The 17,831-nt window shown below is 41.5% G+C and overlaps 2 protein-coding genes across 7 annotated transcripts in view; both read right to left on the reverse strand.

The window, feature by feature from the left end:
• Window positions 1-325: 325 nt before the first annotated feature.
• uap1l1 (UDP-N-acetylglucosamine pyrophosphorylase 1 like 1) lies at window positions 326-9,819 on the reverse strand. The gene is made up of 9 exons (XM_072692771.1): window positions 9,130-9,819; window positions 8,486-8,690; window positions 7,741-7,916; window positions 6,296-6,468; window positions 5,003-5,196; window positions 3,095-3,235; window positions 2,692-2,877; window positions 1,226-1,292; window positions 326-610 (listed from the first exon to the last, which is right to left on the reverse strand). Exons 1-9 carry the CDS (start codon window positions 9,413-9,415, stop codon window positions 533-535), a joined length of 1,506 nt encoding a protein of 501 aa, XP_072548872.1. The 5' UTR covers window positions 9,416-9,819; the 3' UTR covers window positions 326-532.
• A 2,515-nt stretch (window positions 9,820-12,334) lies between these two features.
• slc25a25b (solute carrier family 25 member 25b) overlaps window positions 12,335-17,831 on the reverse strand; it is a 29,737-nt gene continuing 24,240 nt past the window's right edge. For all 6 annotated transcript variants that reach the window (XM_072665887.1, XM_072665814.1, XM_072665963.1 and 3 more), the window contains 4 exons: window positions 17,695-17,802; window positions 17,175-17,342; window positions 16,818-16,968; window positions 12,335-16,705 (listed from right to left, as the gene is read on the reverse strand). In XM_072665887.1, the coding sequence (XP_072521988.1) occupies window positions 16,518-16,705; window positions 16,818-16,968; window positions 17,175-17,342; window positions 17,695-17,802 (615 nt within the window). In that variant the 3' untranslated portion in view covers window positions 12,335-16,517. The remainder of the gene's footprint in view (window positions 16,706-16,817; window positions 16,969-17,174; window positions 17,343-17,694; window positions 17,803-17,831) is intronic.

The raw sequence follows: 17,831 nt of genomic DNA on the forward strand, positions 1-17,831 counted from the left end.
TTACAGAAATCACAGGTTGTTGCGGTAATCATGGTAACGTAGAGGGTGATAAAATTCTGTTCAAAATATGCAAAGGAAGGAGAGATATGAACGTAAATAATACACTGTTTTTCACTGTTTCAATGTTTTTTGGTGATGCAGTGAATAATATATTTAATAGCTAAGCTATAGTTTGTAATAAAGCATTTCTAACAAATTTGTACTCTGGGTATGTAAAGGTTCCCCTAATTGAGAAATTACCTGTAAACAAACAAAGTAATTGTATGAGATACTAAAAAAAATACACCAGTCACAGATTTAAAACGGACTTAAAGTGATATGCATGATATACAATTTATTATTTATTAAAGTCAGGGGATTGTTTTGCTCTTTAAAAAAATTAAAGCTCTCATTTCACTGATAGGTCTACGCAGTAATCATAACTGTACTATTGTCATTACAAAACACAGCTGATATGAGGCAATGCTTCAGTTCCCTTATTATAAACAGATTTCATAAGACCATAAAAGGGTCTAAAAGTTTAAGTATGGAATCATGATTTTTCAACAAAGCTCTTATTAAGAAGAAAAGGAGATTTCAGGTTCCTCTGTTTCAGCACCTTCTCCAGGCCCTGCAAAACATGAGCGAGGGAGAGATTAAGTGGAAAAAGTCACAGCTGTCTCTCCAGCCCTCCCTTGGGTTTAGATGTTATCTGCATCAGTTCACTTCACATGCCCATACATTCACACTGGCCTGATTCTCTGCACTTAGCTGTAAATATAAAAATATCTACCTAAAAAAAGAACAATACAGCATAACTGAAACCATTTCTTAACAGTTACTGTGTAGATTTAATCATTTCACTCCACAAAAGTACAAGATAGACTAGTTGTACTACTATGACAGCAGTAGTTGGCTGGTAAACATTGGCTGGATATAAAATATTTTATACCAGATCTATTATGCATTAATTGTCCCCAACAAATATTTTTAATGAATATAAAAAGGTTAAGCACCATTGCATTACATGCATTACACTTATACACTAATACAGTACAACAAAATGCTGTTTTTTGTGCATAACCACAGGATCAGCCAGGTTACAGGGTTAAGGGTCTTTCTCAAGGGCCCAACAGTGGCAGCTTAGCAAACCCAGGTATCAAACCCACAACCTTCAATAGCCCAGTGCTCTAACCACTGAGCCACATTACATAAGAAGATAAACAGTGGCTCACAGATCTCTTACCTCTCCAAAATACGACACAAGTGGAGAGATTTCACAGAGTGCTGGTGGATCAACATCCTGAGCCGTCCTGCAGATGGAATATAAAGGTCAGTAACTACATTAGCAGTCAGTATTTACTCAGTATCTAATTCAAACAGAGGAAATTAAGGTACAAGTGGCTTTACTCCAGAAATATTCGCCTATCCTAACAGGGCTGGGTCTTTTTAGCCTCACGATTTCCAGAGAAGTCAGCACAAATGTCAGTAGTCCTCATCAATCAGTAGCATGTGACCCAATTTGATTGTAAAATGAGTGCACACAAACTCCACGCAAAAGGTCATTCATCAATTTCAGCGTTGGCAAAGCTGTATGATCAAACCTACACCCGGTTTACGAATAAGCAATAATATCCACATTTACAGACATCTCCAGCAAATAAACTACAGTAAATAACACTATATAATTAAACCATTAAGCAGGGTAGTAATTGTTCTTTTAATTATTTCAAATAATAGTTGCAATATAAAAGTCTGAAATGGCACACCTGCAGTCAGCTGTATCAGCTGATCACAAATCTGCAGGGTGTCCCATTTCTCAATATGCCCATCAAAATGGTGTTCATGAGCGCCCTCTATGCACTCTAATCAAGTCCTTTGTTGAGGACCACTATAAAGTGGGCTCAGTGGTGCTCGGTTACAACTCCCTTTTAAAAACAGCTGTGACCAACCAGAGCATGTGATTTCCTTCTAGCTTTGTGAGCGTCTAGTCAGTCCCACTTGAACGCTTTTTAACCTGGAGCTCTCAAAGACTTGCGTGTGTTTGTTGCTGATGTCATCAGAGGAGGACCACAGGGCTTAGAGCACCAATCCAGACTAGACTAAAAGCTATTGAAGCTTAGGCCAGCTGAGGGAGCTGTGACACTCACTGTTCAACCCCAAACTCTGCCTATAAAGGCAGCCATTGGCTCATGAGCTGCTGAACACTTTGTTTTTATTGGCTTACTGCATGTTTCATTAGTGTAATTAGTCCTGTTCAATAGGATATATAGTGCAGCAAATTGTGATTACAAATCACTGTACTGGGATATTATGGGATAGTGTTTGTATAGCAGGTTTTTAAAATGTGCCGCTGGTGGTGCCCAACCTTCCCACCCAGAAAGTTGTACAAGTATGTGCTTGGTCTAATCTGATGTATTGGGGGTCAGTGCATTATTCCTTTAAGCTCCTTCTATGCATGTAGCGCTGGAAAAGTGGCACTGATAAGTCGGATTTCAGTCTAAACTAAATGAAGCTGACTAGAATGTGGATTAATATTGGTTAGGCAATGTGTGAATATGAGGCTCATTAACATTTCAATCAAATGATACGTCAGACCCACTGCAAGCGCTTCTGCTGAAACATCAAACTAATGTCTAACATCTAAGCTGAGTCTAGGTTCCTCTAAGGGTCAGGGGAGGGTGTGAACTGCAATGCTAGGCGTTGTGGCACCTGAGTTTTGGAGTGATGGGATTCCCTTGATCATCCAAGAAGTTGGCCCCAGCTTGCACAGCCCAGCGGTAGTGCTGAGCCAACAGAGAGCGCCTCGCTGTGGTCGGTGTGTCAACTGGTGCTCCATCAGCATTTTTAAGGGGTGAGAACTCTTCCTCCCTAAGAACCTCAAAGGCAACAAATTTCCTGCAAAAAGAAGCACTTTGTCAAATGACATTCGGATACAGGTATGAACAGACCAGAACAGTCTGAGGAACTGATTTGGTGAGTTGAATCAGGTGTGTTTAAACTGGGATCATATCAAATTGTGCTGGAATGCAGATCATTCCCTCAGGACCAGAGTTTGTGTACCCCTGATCTAAGATGTTAGAGAATAAATCGGTGAGTGGTGCAATGTCCTCACTTTGAGAACTGGAACACATCAAAGACGAACTTCTCCATTTTGATTCCATTTGGTTTAGTGGGTTTCACAAGGTTGCCTTCCTCATCCACAAATGGCACCTTCTTGATGGCCACATGCTGCTTCAGCTGCCCCTGAAACTTTCTGAAGAAACAGAAAGGACAGGATTACACAAACAGCACCAAAACAAACACAAGGTAAAAAAACTAATTCTATAAGGCTGTGTTCACATTACCAGGTGAAATCCGATTTTGCCTAAATGTGAACTAGATCTGTGAACACACAAATCTGATCTTTTCAAATCAGTCCAGTCTTAGACTGGATACATTCCCTGATTTATGGCTATGCGACTTTAAAGGCAACCCTAGGAGCATATCCCGTCATTCCGTGCTAATGCTGTCATTTACACTTTACATTTACTCTCTTAGAAAGCCGGGGTCAGAGTGTAGATTCAGGAAAAGTAATGAGCTTTGCTCAAGGGCCCAACTGTGGCAGCTTAGAGGACCTAGGTATTGAACCCACAACCCTAAATAATCATCCAGCGCTTAGAACCACTGAGCCACCACAACCATGTTTTTTGACCTTTTTGACCTTTGCTCACTGTTTAATCAACAGTTGAGGGCTTTTAAGCATATGTGTGAGCATATTATCCTCATGATGGTTTTTACTGTTGCTTGCTGAATCTCAAATGCATCCCAACTCCCTACAGAGTGCACTTCGTAGGTCATGAAAATAGAGGGGAATTATATGTCAACAAAGAGGCATTTGGGATTCGGTCCATGTCAACAGATCCCTACCAGACATACAGTGCACAAGCAATGAGAGTTTCATGACTCATCGAGTGCACTAGGGAGTTTGTAGCCATCCAGGACATCTCATCCTACCTACACAAACGTGAACAACTGAGTCAGAAAGATCAGATCTCAGCATAACATTAAGAGTTGAGCAATGAGGCTTAGAATGTGAATGCAGCCTTGGATCATTTAGTACACCAGTAGGATCCAATTACTGACCCCAGATGCAGTCGACCTGTCAAGTCATGTTTAGTTTTCAATGTGTGCTTCTTAAGTGAAGTGGAGACGTCTGGCTAACATTGCACAAACAAACACTGGACTTGTCACCAATCTCATCACTGTAAATGCCATTATATTAAAGAATTAGCTTTAAAAATATACTGAAAAGTTATGTAAAATGGTAGATAAAGATTATTTTGTAAAACCACAGGCACAAACAACATGGTAACATTTAAGCTTAAACTAGGTCATTAAAATGGCTATTCATCATTTAGCCAAATTAATTGGATTATTTTTTATATGTTTATAGACTAAACATTTGTTATATATTTGTCTGTGTGAAATAAAGGGAGATCTGGATGCATTTTAAGACATAAGTGTATTTACGGAGATGAGATTGGTGACAGTCCAAGTCTAGTATACGTTAGCAAAGTTAGCCTAGCAGCTCCGATCTAAACTAAAGAAGCAAACATTAGTTATCAGGCATGTCTCGTCTGATTGGCTGCATCTGGGGCAGTAATAAATCATGTTCATTAGTTTTTTTTGACCAAACTATTCCTTTAAGACTTATAGTCACTGTCATGCAAAAACCTTGGATCTCCATTTTTGCCGTTTTCCACTTTGACATAATGTGAATCTGGCAGTTGTTCTTTACATTGCATAAAAATGTCATGAATCGACCAACAGAAATGCTCCAAAATAAAAATGACATTGACTTTCATTGAAAAGGTATTTTCCTTCTCCTGTAAAGTTTACATTTTGAACATACAAGGTTTTTGTGTGACAGTGACAACATACTCCTCAGCTAGGTGTATAATGAGCACGGTCATGTAGGTACAGGACTGATACAAACACTAAATCTATAACACTGTCTGTATCAGTGTCCTTCGCCACTCACTGAGCGACCTCCTGCAGGAAGTCTCTGGTGAAGAAGTGATTACAGATGTTTCCAGCGCTGTACACCAGCTCTCCTCCAGGGTGGCGCTGTTCTGCTGTTTCAGGCCTCACCTCGCTGTACTCCACCACCTGATACACCCCATCTACACGACACACCACTCCCACGGGCTCAGCTGGATACGCCTTCTCTACCACCTGACAGGGAGAGGACACCAAGGAACTCAGACAATCATACAGGACAGTTAGTGGAAATTAACCAATGTGAATAATTCATAATGGTTTGGCTACAAAAATAATCTTGCCAGTTTTATATTGTGTCAGAGAGCTTGTTTACAGCTGACCAGCTCGATATTATAGCATTAACATGTGGTTCTTGTCAGTAAATATGATTTCTTCCACTTCTAGGCCCCGTCCCATTTCTCCCACTTGCACCCTTGTACCACTTGTTTGTGTGTGCCCATATATAGGGTAAGTGTGCATGTATATAGGGTGTCCCATTTCTTTAAACTTCACCAACAAGGGCGAAGCGAGCATGAGCACCCTCTATGAGCTCTTGATGCACGCCTCCTGCAAGTCCTCATCAGATCACACTTTCATGAAGGCAATTACCCATGTTCCACTGCGATCCAGTGACGTCCCTCAGCGTCACTTCGCCATTTTAGCAGCAACTGTTAAACCCAGCATTGTGGCAAATCACTGGGTCGTACACAGGTGAAGGGACGTGAGGAGAAGTGTGTCCCAATTCTGCTCTAAACTCTTTGAGACCTTGAGCACTCTCAGCAGAGGCTTAGGGGGAGAATTGGGACAGGGCCATAATGTATACAAGGTTTTCAAATACAGAACAAAACTATTTGAAGCAGCCAACAAACCATCTGTTATCACTGGAGGAAAAGGCTTACCTCCGCTTCAAATTCTCTATTGGTCAGTGGCACAACTGTCCAGTGGACGTTTTAGACGTTCAAGAGTAATCAGTATGATGTCAGATATTATAGATTATTATATAGAAATTCCATCTCTAACCGCCTCCCAATGTCATTTAGGTGACAAACCTTCTTAACATCTCGATAAAATGATTCTGATATCACAGGAAACAAGACAAGTAATTGATAAAGTAGTAATAATTAAAAACCATGCAAACCTCTGGTCCTTCAGAACTGCAGTACCTTTAAATATACGTAAAGATACACTAGCGCTGAAATGCTCTGACCCAGCAGAGGAAACCTTTCAGCTGGACTGGAGCACCAACAGAGGATTCATTCAGGTTGAGCTTGTTTTCTAATGAACTCATGTTTACCTTAGCGCCACAGTCTGCTCCCTTCATCACACAGAAACCAATGAAGACCGGGTCAGCCATTTTAACCAGGATGTTGTCTACACAGTAGACGTGAAGATACTGCACTCCCCTCCGCTCCATGTCCTCCAGGATTTTGTTGTCTACAAGGGCACGATAAAGGCCTCCATTGCCATCTGTGAAGAACACACACACACACACACACACACACACACACACACACACACAAACACATAAGACCAAGGAAAAGCACATCAACTGCTGAGTCACACATGCAGCACATTAAAAGGGCCCTAAAATGTCAAACTGCATTTTCTCTGGCATAGTGGAAGAGTAAGAGTTCCGTACAGGGAAGTCACAAACTGCGATCCTCAAGCCCTGTTGTGTCCTCCTTCAATAGCTGGAAAATAAAATGGGCCAATTCCAAAACCCCAAAATCGTTAGGCAAGGAAGTGTCTTGACTCATTTTATTTACAGCCCCAAAATGTACACAAACCCAGCCCACTGGTCAAAGCTGGAGAAACTGTAGAACACAACAGTGACCTCTGGAGAACACGGTGTTGTTGATACTGCTCCTTACCTCCAGAATTTGCTAGTTATGGGGATACAGGCTGTCACGTAAGCTGGGCATGGTGACCGTGGCCACAGAAGGGGTGCTCTTAACACTCAACAAGCGATGAAGCGAAAACTTGGGGGGGAGGAAACAAGGGCTCTGTGCTAGGCCAACAGCTAACTTGGTCATTTCTCCAACATCTGCTACCTTGAAATCAAACTACACTAAAAAAAACAAACTGGAGCTAAACTCCCACCAGAAGGGAAAGCACAGACTTGAGACATCCAAACTTGGGGAAGCGAGTGGGGACATGGGCTAACAGCACATCGCACTAAGAGGACACATCTGGGGAGAAGGTAGAGGGCAGAAACACTATCCAGTAAGACGCAGGAATACTTATAGTGATACACTGTTAAAACTATGCTATAATATGTGGCTTCTAAACCAGCCAATAAAACTACAGCTTGCATGAAATATCAGCATGTTTCATTCTAATGGAAAATAACAGGGTGGTAAATAGTATTTTTCACCCCAACCAAAGTCACATACTACTATTTCTACTTCAGAACTAGGGCTGCTATGGCAAATTTAGTCTGTTTTTTTCTGCAATATTTTTTTGTTAAAACAATATATTGATTTCACCAGAAGTCAATAATCTGAAATATCATGATATTAATAAGACACTCAGTATGTCCAATATTATAGTAAAATAAACAATATTTTGCAGGTATATTCTGCCTCTGGTTGATCTGTCATGGAAAATAAGAAGAGTGTGAATTTTCCTTTTGTATCAAACAGCAGAAAAAATATTGTAATAAAGGCACCTTAACCTCAAGTCGTGTCTTTAATCAGTGGCGTTATGTCAATTCAGAACTGAATGATAAAGATTTCAAACCTGGTGCCATGGCTATCTTATTCTTCTTTTCCAAAATAATCTTTCCATCAAAGCTGACAGCTGGAATCATCCTCTGCTCGAACATGACCACATTGGATGGATCCAGGCCAAAGTAGCCGTTCTCTTTGAAGAACTTCTCTGTGGGCTGCAGGGTGAACTCGCTGGTCATTATATACCTGTAAGCAGACAAATATCTGTATAACCAAACCCTTCTGATTCAACCAACACCTCAGCACTTTCAGAAAAGGTGAATTAGACACGAGCAGGGCTTAGACTCAGTCTGTCAGCTGTGGGCATCCTAGCCAATGAAACATGTTATTGCCTGACTGTGTATTTTATGATCCAACAGACAGATAAACTGAGCCCAAAGGTTGTGTATCATTAGGGGCAGTGGTGGCTCAGCGGTTAGAGCGCCAGGATATCGATAACAGGGTTGTGGGTTCGATTCCCGGGCTCGGCAAGCTGCCACTGTTGGGCCCTTACCCTCTCTGCTCCCCGGGCGCTGGAGTTGGCTGCCCACCGCTCTGAGTGTGTGTGTACTCACTGCCCCTAACACAGGTTAAATGCGGAGGACACATTTCGCTGTACAGTGTACCTTTACCTTTATGATCGTGACATGCAGCAATAAAGTTTATTGAATAAATATGATATGACATATGACTTTCTCCACATTTCTCAGCCCTAATCCAAGCCCCCCACACACATCCACAGATGATGAAGGCTAACAGTGGTGTGCGAAACTCACCAGGGAATGATGCATTTGGATCCGTTTTTCTCATTTGCAAGCTCTTGCAGCTTCCGAATCCTCTCTGCCTGGATCTGATACAAGGTTTTGCCACTTGGAAGCCCAACATTATACATTCCTTTGGGATAGGGAACTCCCAGCCGTGTTCCCTGACCGCCAGCCAACAACAGGACAGCCACTTTGTTCTCTGCTATCTGCAAGAAACCTGGAAACCAAATTCAAACATAACCTTTTAATCCTTCGGGTTTTCCAAACCAAACCTGGTACGAGGGTTGATCCAACATCCTCACAGATATACCTCAATATACGGGCAAAAGTATTGGGACACCTGACACTGTATCAGCAATATGTATATCAAGGGTGTGGAGTAATTGTCTCCACTGTCCAGGGAAGAAGGCTTTCTATCAAGTTTGGAGAAATTGTTTTGATTTGATTGCATCTTCCCAGCATTATCCATCCATCCATCCATCACTCCAGAAAACACAGTTTCACTGCTCCACTGCTGCCCACCCCTTGCATCAGGAGGGGTGTCCACAAACTTTTGGACAGCCATTGTATTTTCTTGTGTCTAATGGTCATCTATTCTTCTTCAGGACAAGAAAAAAAAAAAGCCAAAACCAGAAAACCCCCCAGAGCAGACCTACCCTCAGCCTCCCACTGCTTCAACGTCTCCGGCTCACTCTTAGACACACTCCCAATGAACTCCGGAGAGACGGGCTCCATGCGAGAGTCCAGCCGCTCTCCCTCGCCTGAAGCGCGGCTAGCAGCCTCCGCAGCAGCCCGGCAGTGCTGGATCAACTCCTCGGCGTCCAGCTGAGCCAGTTCTTCCAGAAAGACATCCTTCTCCTCGGCTGAAAGTTCAGACCAGAACTGCAGGACGTGGGTCTGACCAGCAGACTCCAGGCTGGCTCTAGCTTCTTCGAGCGACATCTCCTCTGTGAGGAAGGGAGGAAGTGTGTCCCGGGCTGTAAACCGCACCTGACTCGCACGTTAACTCGTGACTCCGGACGTGTGTGAAGGAAAGGAGCGGGTAAACATTGTGTTGAGAGGTGAAACTGTGGTGAAGTGGAGTAAAGGTATGGTAGCTAAGTATAACAGAGGAATCAGAGGAATCAGATGAATCAAATGAATCAGAGGAATCAAATGAATCAGATGAATCAAATGAATCAAATGAATCAGAGTGTGAATCTCTCTGCCTTTATTCTGCCTTTAACCGCTACCGGCTCTTTCTGGAGGACTCAGCAGCTAGCGGTGGAGACTCAGCAGATTCAGTCTTCTCCACAGACGGAGAACTTCCTCCCCTTCACAGAAAACACACATTTCGCTCGCAGAGAAGGTCCAGGAGACCAGGGGACCGTCTACTACTACTGCTGAGCCCTCCAGGCACCCGTCTCACGTGAGCACGGCGTGTCCTGGTCGCCATCATGTGACGGTCACTCCTCTCCTCTCCTCTTCCTCCTCCCCTCCTCCTCCTCCTCCTGAAATCTTAGCTTAAAAATAACAGGCAGTTTAATTTTGCTGTAAATTTTTTTTTATAATTTTTGCTGGTTAATCAAATATACATCAGCGTATACAAACTGCTGATGCCACCCTATATGGTCCATAAAAGCATACTATTTATTTATTTATTTTACAAATTTTACTAATTTTACCCCCTTGTATGCATTTCATACACATTTCTAGAGTTGGTAAATATTGTATATTCAGTTTAGCAGAGTTATGCTATATATACAGTTAAGCCAGTGCAGCAGACTGCTGTTGTGACTGTACTTGCTGTAAAATCAAGTAGTTATTAAGCTATTCAGCCACTGGTAGCATTGAAAGGATTAATTAGTACATTGTAATTGTGTCACATTACTGTTCTGTTGTAAACTCTGAATGGTACCAGCCCTCCCCTTTTTATAGCTGGTCACATTTGCACCAATGTAGGGCCTCCACACCGTGAGGTCAGCTGCCTCCGAAGGTAAACAGTGTGATACATGCCCCACATCCCCATTTAATTTCACTTTCTTTACTTTACTTTATTTAGATTCATGAGAAACAGCCCAAATGTCATTTAAACTCTCTTCTTCTGCACCGTTGTGAAGCATGCAAACAACTCCCGGGTTGCAGCACAGCCTCCACACCACGGGGTTAGCTGTAACAGTGGTACAGCTATTCCTTCTAAAGTAAACAGTGGGGTATATACCCCAGAATTTAAATTCACCTTTCAAATTGTATTTTGTCACTGTCCAGTTAAAAGCATGTATCTCCAAACTTTTCAGGAGACTTTACAGGATAAGGCAAAACTGTTTTAAACCCTAATGTACAATAAGAGTTTATTCCAAGTAATTTAGAGAATTTCTATTGGTCCGTTCATCCAGAATGATTTACATAGTGTAGTAGAGTAGCTATGGGTTCAAACAATGGAGAAACTAAAAAAAATAGACAAAAATGGAGATACATGTTTTTCCATTGGGCAGCAGGGATTTGTTTGTTCAGTTTGTTCAAACATACGAACATGTCATTTTAAATATGAACAGTGAAGTTTTACTGACCTGATATTTGCTATTCACCTTGGTGAACTCCACCTATGAAGCAAGTGGTCACATTTCATTTGCACTCACTCTGCTTTTACCTGAATTGTTCATTTTTGACAGCTGCTGGAGCAGAGTTTTGCAAGATGCTTAAACAAGCATTTAATATTCCTGCTCAAATTCAACTATGTTAAACTGAGCTCCAGTCAGCCCAGAGCTATTTGTGGCTGGAAGTCCCAGAAAGCACTAAGGCCCTCTCTTTCTCTGAGTGGGTGAGATTTACATTTAAGGCATTTAGCAGATGCTCTTATCCAGAGCGACTTACAAAGTGCTTTGCTATTTACCCAAGAAAACCTCAGCTAGTTAGAATAGACCAATAATTCAATGGATACTTCTAAGCTTTAGACATTACTAAACACAAGACAGTAAGGTGACCATAGTACTCTGCTATTCATCCAAGTACTCTCAGAAGAGGTGGGTCTTCAGTCTGCGTTTGAAGGCAGCAAGCGACTCGGCCGTTCGGACACCCAGGGGCAGCTTGTTCCACCACTTTGGTGCAGGACAGAAAAAAGCCCGGACGCTTGTCTTCTGCGGATTTTGAGGGATGGCGGGTCAAACCGAGCCGTACTTGAAGCTCGAAGGGCTCTTTCTGCGGATCGGCTTTTGACCATTGCAATCAAGTACGGAGGAGCTGGTCCGTTCTTGGCTTTGTAGGCCAGCGTCAGGGTTTTGAATCTGATGCGGGAAGCAGCTACAGGAAGCCAGTGAAGAGAGAATGCAGCAGTGGAGAGACATGGCTGAGATGATCCTCCCTCATCCTAATCACGCTAGCCTGTGAAGGTGTCTATAGGCTGATGTAGGAGTTGACACTTAGTGTTCTCCTTCATGTGTGTTGAGTGGTCCAGTGATGTTACTCTGCTCACAGAGGCCTTAAGTTTGATTTACCTGGACTTGTGACTGGAGTCAGAGGTTTGTGGTAGTCATAGGCCAGTAGGGTGGGGACCTGAGCACCAGAGTCCAGCAGTTTGTGGAGTCTTGCTCTAACACACCTTCCACACCGGTCAACGAGTTGAATTGAGGGAGTTCTCCACACGTCCTACTTGCAAATGATGGATGGTGCTCCATTCAATACTTTTGGCACGAGTTAGGGATGAGGTGGGGTGGTGATCTTCCAACATCCTGACCTCACTAATGCTCTTGTTGCTGAATGCATTCAAATCCTTACAGCAATGCTGCAAGTAGAAAGTCTTCTCTGGACAGTAGAGACAGTTACCCGTGATTTCAGAAGAAACTATAAACGAGCAGGTGTAGTTTACACAACACAAGACAACCATTTAACTGAAATAATATCTTTATTGAACATTATTTCCATACGAACATAAATATACTTACTCTACATTCATACACTTTAGGCAATCTATCAGGGATAACACTCAGACTCTGTGCAGTACACATTTTTGCATTGATTATTACATTTCAGCATAAACTAAGACTCATGGTCCTTTTTTTCAGCCTTACTGTTCATAAAAGATATGTCTTGCAGTAAAAATATTTGGATATTGCATCTCTTACCCTATCTGATTCCAAGGCTTTGTTAGACAGGCCACTAAATCTGACTTTTCCCTCCCAGAACAGATCTTAAAAGAGCAATCCATCAAATGTCACTGGGTATTACCAATCAAATACCAGCTATTTCAGTCAGTGATTACATGTAGATAACCATAGGTTCCATCGCTGAGAAGGTCAAAGCAAATATGTGCCTTCTAAACGCACCCTTGGAGACCCCATGAACAGTACATATTGATATACGTGGCAAAAAATCCCACGTTTTCAGTTTTGCAAAAGCAGTTACATACAAAGGCTACCAGACAGTGGCTGCTGAAAAGTAAGGCGTGAAACATCAGGCAGCACGGCGAGGGTTGGGGGTCGTCATTCTTACTTCTTGCTACAAAGACGTACAGCCTCGAGCCTGAGCCAGCAAAGGCGCCGTGCCTTGTAAAGCTCATATGGGATAGGAGCCACATGCACAAGATGAGCCTGATCTGAAGATCAAGACGATACACAAACAGTTCTTATAATAAAGTGAATGACTCAGCATACAAGTCGAGGGGGGGGGATTGGAGAATTCACTAGAGGGCGTAAAAGTGCAAAAGGCATTTATCGTTAATAAAGGAGCGGCCCTCGGCTGGTAAAGCCCCGTATATAAAGTCTTCTACAGCATCGTTTGCACATTTATACATCACTTCATACACATACATGCATTAGAACAAGAACAGTGAGGCAAATATATCTGACCAGTCAACTTAATAAAAGCTAAAGGACTATTACTCCAGTGTTTTTCAAACCCATCTCCATTTGCTGCATCTGTAGTGTACAATCACTTACAATGGACGCTTGTGTTGTGTTTGTGTGCGTTTTCCTGTACAACTGAAAGTCCAAGGACTTGAACCAGACTTGTAACAGAAGTCATGAAGATGGTAGAAATTACTGTACTGTAGACTTTGTGCTACAGATGGAGATAAGGTTGAAACACAGCTTTGCTTTCAAGGGTAAATCTTCCAGTTTTCATGAACAATTTGAGATGTAAACATCTAGGTCATTTAGAGTGGTTTGCTGTGAAATTGCGGAGGAACTTGCCTTTTTTTTTTGGAAGATTTTTGTTACAGTGATGACGAGAACCAGGGGGAACCTTGTCTATAAACACTAAAATCTAGTCATTTTATCTACCATCCAAAACCACCAGTGAAGCTACATGTGTCAGTATACGTTTTATATGTTATGTTTATAATGGGAGGGCTATTCTAAAGCAGGACTATTAGGACTATTCTGCCTAACACCACCCAACATGTACCCCAACTCCACAAATGCATTTAGAACCATGTTTTAGACCAAAACCTTCTCTTACAACTACTATAAAACAAGGTCTCAGGCATCAGATAAATAGGCAGTGCATTCGGAAAACATTTCAACAATTACTTCAGACAATTCTGACTGTTTTTAGTTTCTTTACAATGGAGCATTGTACATCAAACCACTCTGAATGACCGTTTATCATATCGATTGAGTTATAAGTTGGTATATATTGGTAGAATTCCCTTTAAAGGCTTCACCTTCTGCCTGCAAGCTAAGTCTAATACAACAGATTCAGCTAAACAAGGTCATCTAAAGGCACCTACTAGATTTCAAAACGTAATGACTTCTGGGTTCAGGGTTGAGTATTGATTATTGTTCAGTGAGGCCTAATTTAGAAGTTTTATATTTGACATTAGGTAATATGTATAATAGCTGTCGAAACAAAACCCCAGCGGACCATTTCTATTCGTCCATCGTACAACTTTAACAATGCCAAACAGTTGCCATTTTCAAATTATGTAAGAAATAAAAAAAAAGAAAATTACACAAATGAAAACAAAACATACATTTCATTCGCTCACTTCCACTTCAGTTATAGGACGGAACATGTACCTTGTTACAGTAGACCTAACATTGCAATGACGGCATAAACATGAAGATACAAGACTGAAATGGGTTTAGGGAAAGCTGTAGTTCCCACAATTAGTTTTAAGCAAACTGGACTGGTGGATTTACACCAAATTCTTTATCCATATATGAACTTAGAATCCAAAACGTAAGTGTCCATATGCATGTACATACACACACACATAATCTATATGTATTCTGCAAAACACCATCTTAAATTTTAGCTAGGCTTGGAGAGAAAACTTGATTTTTTTTTTGTGCATTAAAGTTCAGTCAGAGTTTAGAATAAGCATGAATAAGCATGTTTCTAATGTAGAGATCCAGCATTTCCACTGAAACCAACAGCTGAAAATGACCCATTTCAACCCAGGGACTACAGTTGTAAATCTAAATCAAACGTGGACGTGGTATTCTGATCCTCCTAAACTGTAGCTGATTAACTTTGGACTAAGATTCTTCCTCACAAAACATTTCCCTTTCAGTTACAACATGAAACATCACACCCATGCACAGATAACTCACGTTTACTCTAAATGACAAGGTTTAAAAAGACAGACAACACATATCTAACTCCCATTCTAGTGTCATTCAGTCCGACACACACAATTCAAGTCTGTATTTTATAGATTAGCAGAAAGTTCCTGAGCGCTTTTTTCTTTTACTTCTTGGTGGGTTTGTGAAGCAGGAGAATGCAGGACACTAAGGCTTGTGCACTAATACTGGGAGATTACTTTTTAAAGGCAAGGATTCATTTAACAGCAAGGAGCAGAGCAGCAGTTTGGGCCAACAACTGCATTGATTTGCTTCCCCCTCTTTCCTCATCTATGTGCAACACATTTCACCCTGTATGGTGAAATACAGCATTTAGGCTTAAAACTTCCAGGTGACCAGTATCTACATTTTAAAATCTGCAGTCGAGAAATTGGATATTTACACCAAGACTGTTCTGAACCAAGTCGTAAAGAACGGATTCACATTGTAAGTTTTAACCAGGGACCAATACATGTAGATGGTAAACTTGACCAGCTGCTAATTATTTTGAGTGTAATATGAATCCTTTGTAATGCGAAATATGTTTCGTATTATGAAGATTAAACACAACATACAGACACTTTGTAGCAACTTGTCATCAGCCACAGTTAGGAATATTGTATCTGCTGTTTACACCATTAGAATCCTTTCTAAACAGATTACAATCAAATAAATAAAACAGACAACATGTATTAAAATGCTTTAGAGGTCCTAAAAGTAACATTTAGACAATTTAACTGAAAAAAAAAAACATTTAAAGGTTATTACGAACAATTATTTAGAAGTATTTAAATAATTAAGTCCTTGTACATCTACTAGGCTCATGCATTGTTACTTGGTTTTTTAAAAGAAACATGTTCTACTTTGAAAGTGGGTAAAACAAAGTCATAGGTTAATAAATTATATTAACAAAACAATGATATAAAAAGTAGTGCTTAAATAAACATCTCAACTCAAAAGCAAAACCCAAGGCAGGGTAGGATTCGCAGAGTATGGATACTGTCAGGCTTAAGCGTCTAGTTGTCCAGCACTGCCCCCTAGTAGAACTACAAGACAGTGACCTTATGAGCAGCTTCTCAAAACTATGAGCATCGTGCAAATTCCCTTCATCTCCTTAAGACACCACAAGCAGTGTGGCTGTGGCAAACGGACGTGCCTACTCTTGGTCCCTTGTGAATCATATGCATCTCCAGTTTGATATTCAAGCCTAGATCTTTTGAGTGTGAGGTTTTGAGAGTTTCATCCCACTTTGGAACACCAGTCATGACCATTCAAATAGGACAGTCCACCAGTCTTCCTTCTCAAGTTTCTGGTTTAGATCCTTATGCTAACTCTGCTCCCTCCTTGTTCCTTCTGGCATTCACAGAATGACAACATGGTCTCAAACCCCAGGTCTCATCACCCAAGATTTCCCATTCCTTTCAGGTCTCACATTGAGGCCAGATCCTGATGAAAATTCAAAAGGGGAAAAAAAAAACTAAGGGAAAAGATTTTCTCTGGTACGCTCACCGGGACTGGACCCCAAGGCTGACTTTTAAATTCTCGTACACTACGTAGCTGATGCTGACTGCTGGAATGACTTTCATGAAGTTAGGGGCCAGGCCTCGATAGAGCCCCATGGCACCCTCCGTCCGCACAATGTGTCTGAACAGGCCGCTCATAGTCATCTGAGGCCCTCCCTCCATTGCAGCTGCTGTTCAAAGACAGTGATAGAGGGAGATGAGATTACAAATTAACACAAGAATAAAGATTGTGTAAAGAAGAGCTAAAGGGTCACAGCAATTAAACACATTTAAGATCCCCACCTTGAGCCTGCATGCGCGTCCTAACCAAGGCCAAGGGGTAGCTGGCTAACTGACCGCAAGTGCTTGACATGGTGCCACAAGCTAGCAATACAAACACGCCCGGGTCTGCGCTGTCTGTGGCATACCTCTGAAGCCACGAGTTCTTTAGAGTCTGTAGAAAAAACAAGATATTGAAATTTTAATATTTTGCATACCCTTCCTCTTTATGCAATATTCTTTTTTCTTTTAATTTGGTCACAAGTCATAATTTAATAACAGGTCATACAGATAAAGCTTTAATACTTAATGAAACACAAAAATAAAGGAAGAGACAGACAGATACCTTCCTTACAAGACACATTGTGAAGAGAATCTTACCTCATACACTGCCAAGTCTATTCCAGCATAAGGGATAATGCCGAGCATGTTGGGGATGTAGCCCTTGTAGAAAGCTGCCATACCTTCTTTCTGAAGTATGTGCTTGGCACAGCCTACAATGCCAGTGTACTGACCCGTCCTTCCCAGGGCAAGTCGAGTCTTCAGGACCTTTAAGTGAACACAAGAGTCTTTGTTTAGGTCTCAAGAGCCTGCCGTCCTCTGAATACCACTTAGTGGCAAATAACAAGCTATCAACACATGGATAATTAAGAACACACGTTTCTGAGAGGACTTTTTTGTATCAGGAAACTGTACATAAAGAGCATCCACATTACAAGTTATATTGATTTAGGCAAAGTTGAAGAATAACGCCTACTTTAAGGTGGCTTTTGAAATGGAGCTGGCATTTCAAAGCAGGTGGACATGGTTTTCTCCATACACACCTGTGCAAAGATCTGTCAGTTCTACAAACAAATGGAAAATTAACAGCATTCTACCATATTGTCCTCCATTCTCTCACCTCCATGGGATAGATGCTGCTCTGTGCAATAGCTCCAGCCAGAGATCCTGCCACCAGCCTCTCCAGAATCCCCAAGGTTTCCTGATTGCTGCCAATCAGCCGCTTTATCTGATGAGACGAGACCAACCACAGAACAT

This window comes from Salminus brasiliensis, chromosome 1 (assembly GCF_030463535.1).
Source record: "Salminus brasiliensis chromosome 1, fSalBra1.hap2, whole genome shotgun sequence".
NCBI lineage: Eukaryota > Metazoa > Chordata > Actinopteri > Characiformes > Bryconidae > Salminus > Salminus brasiliensis.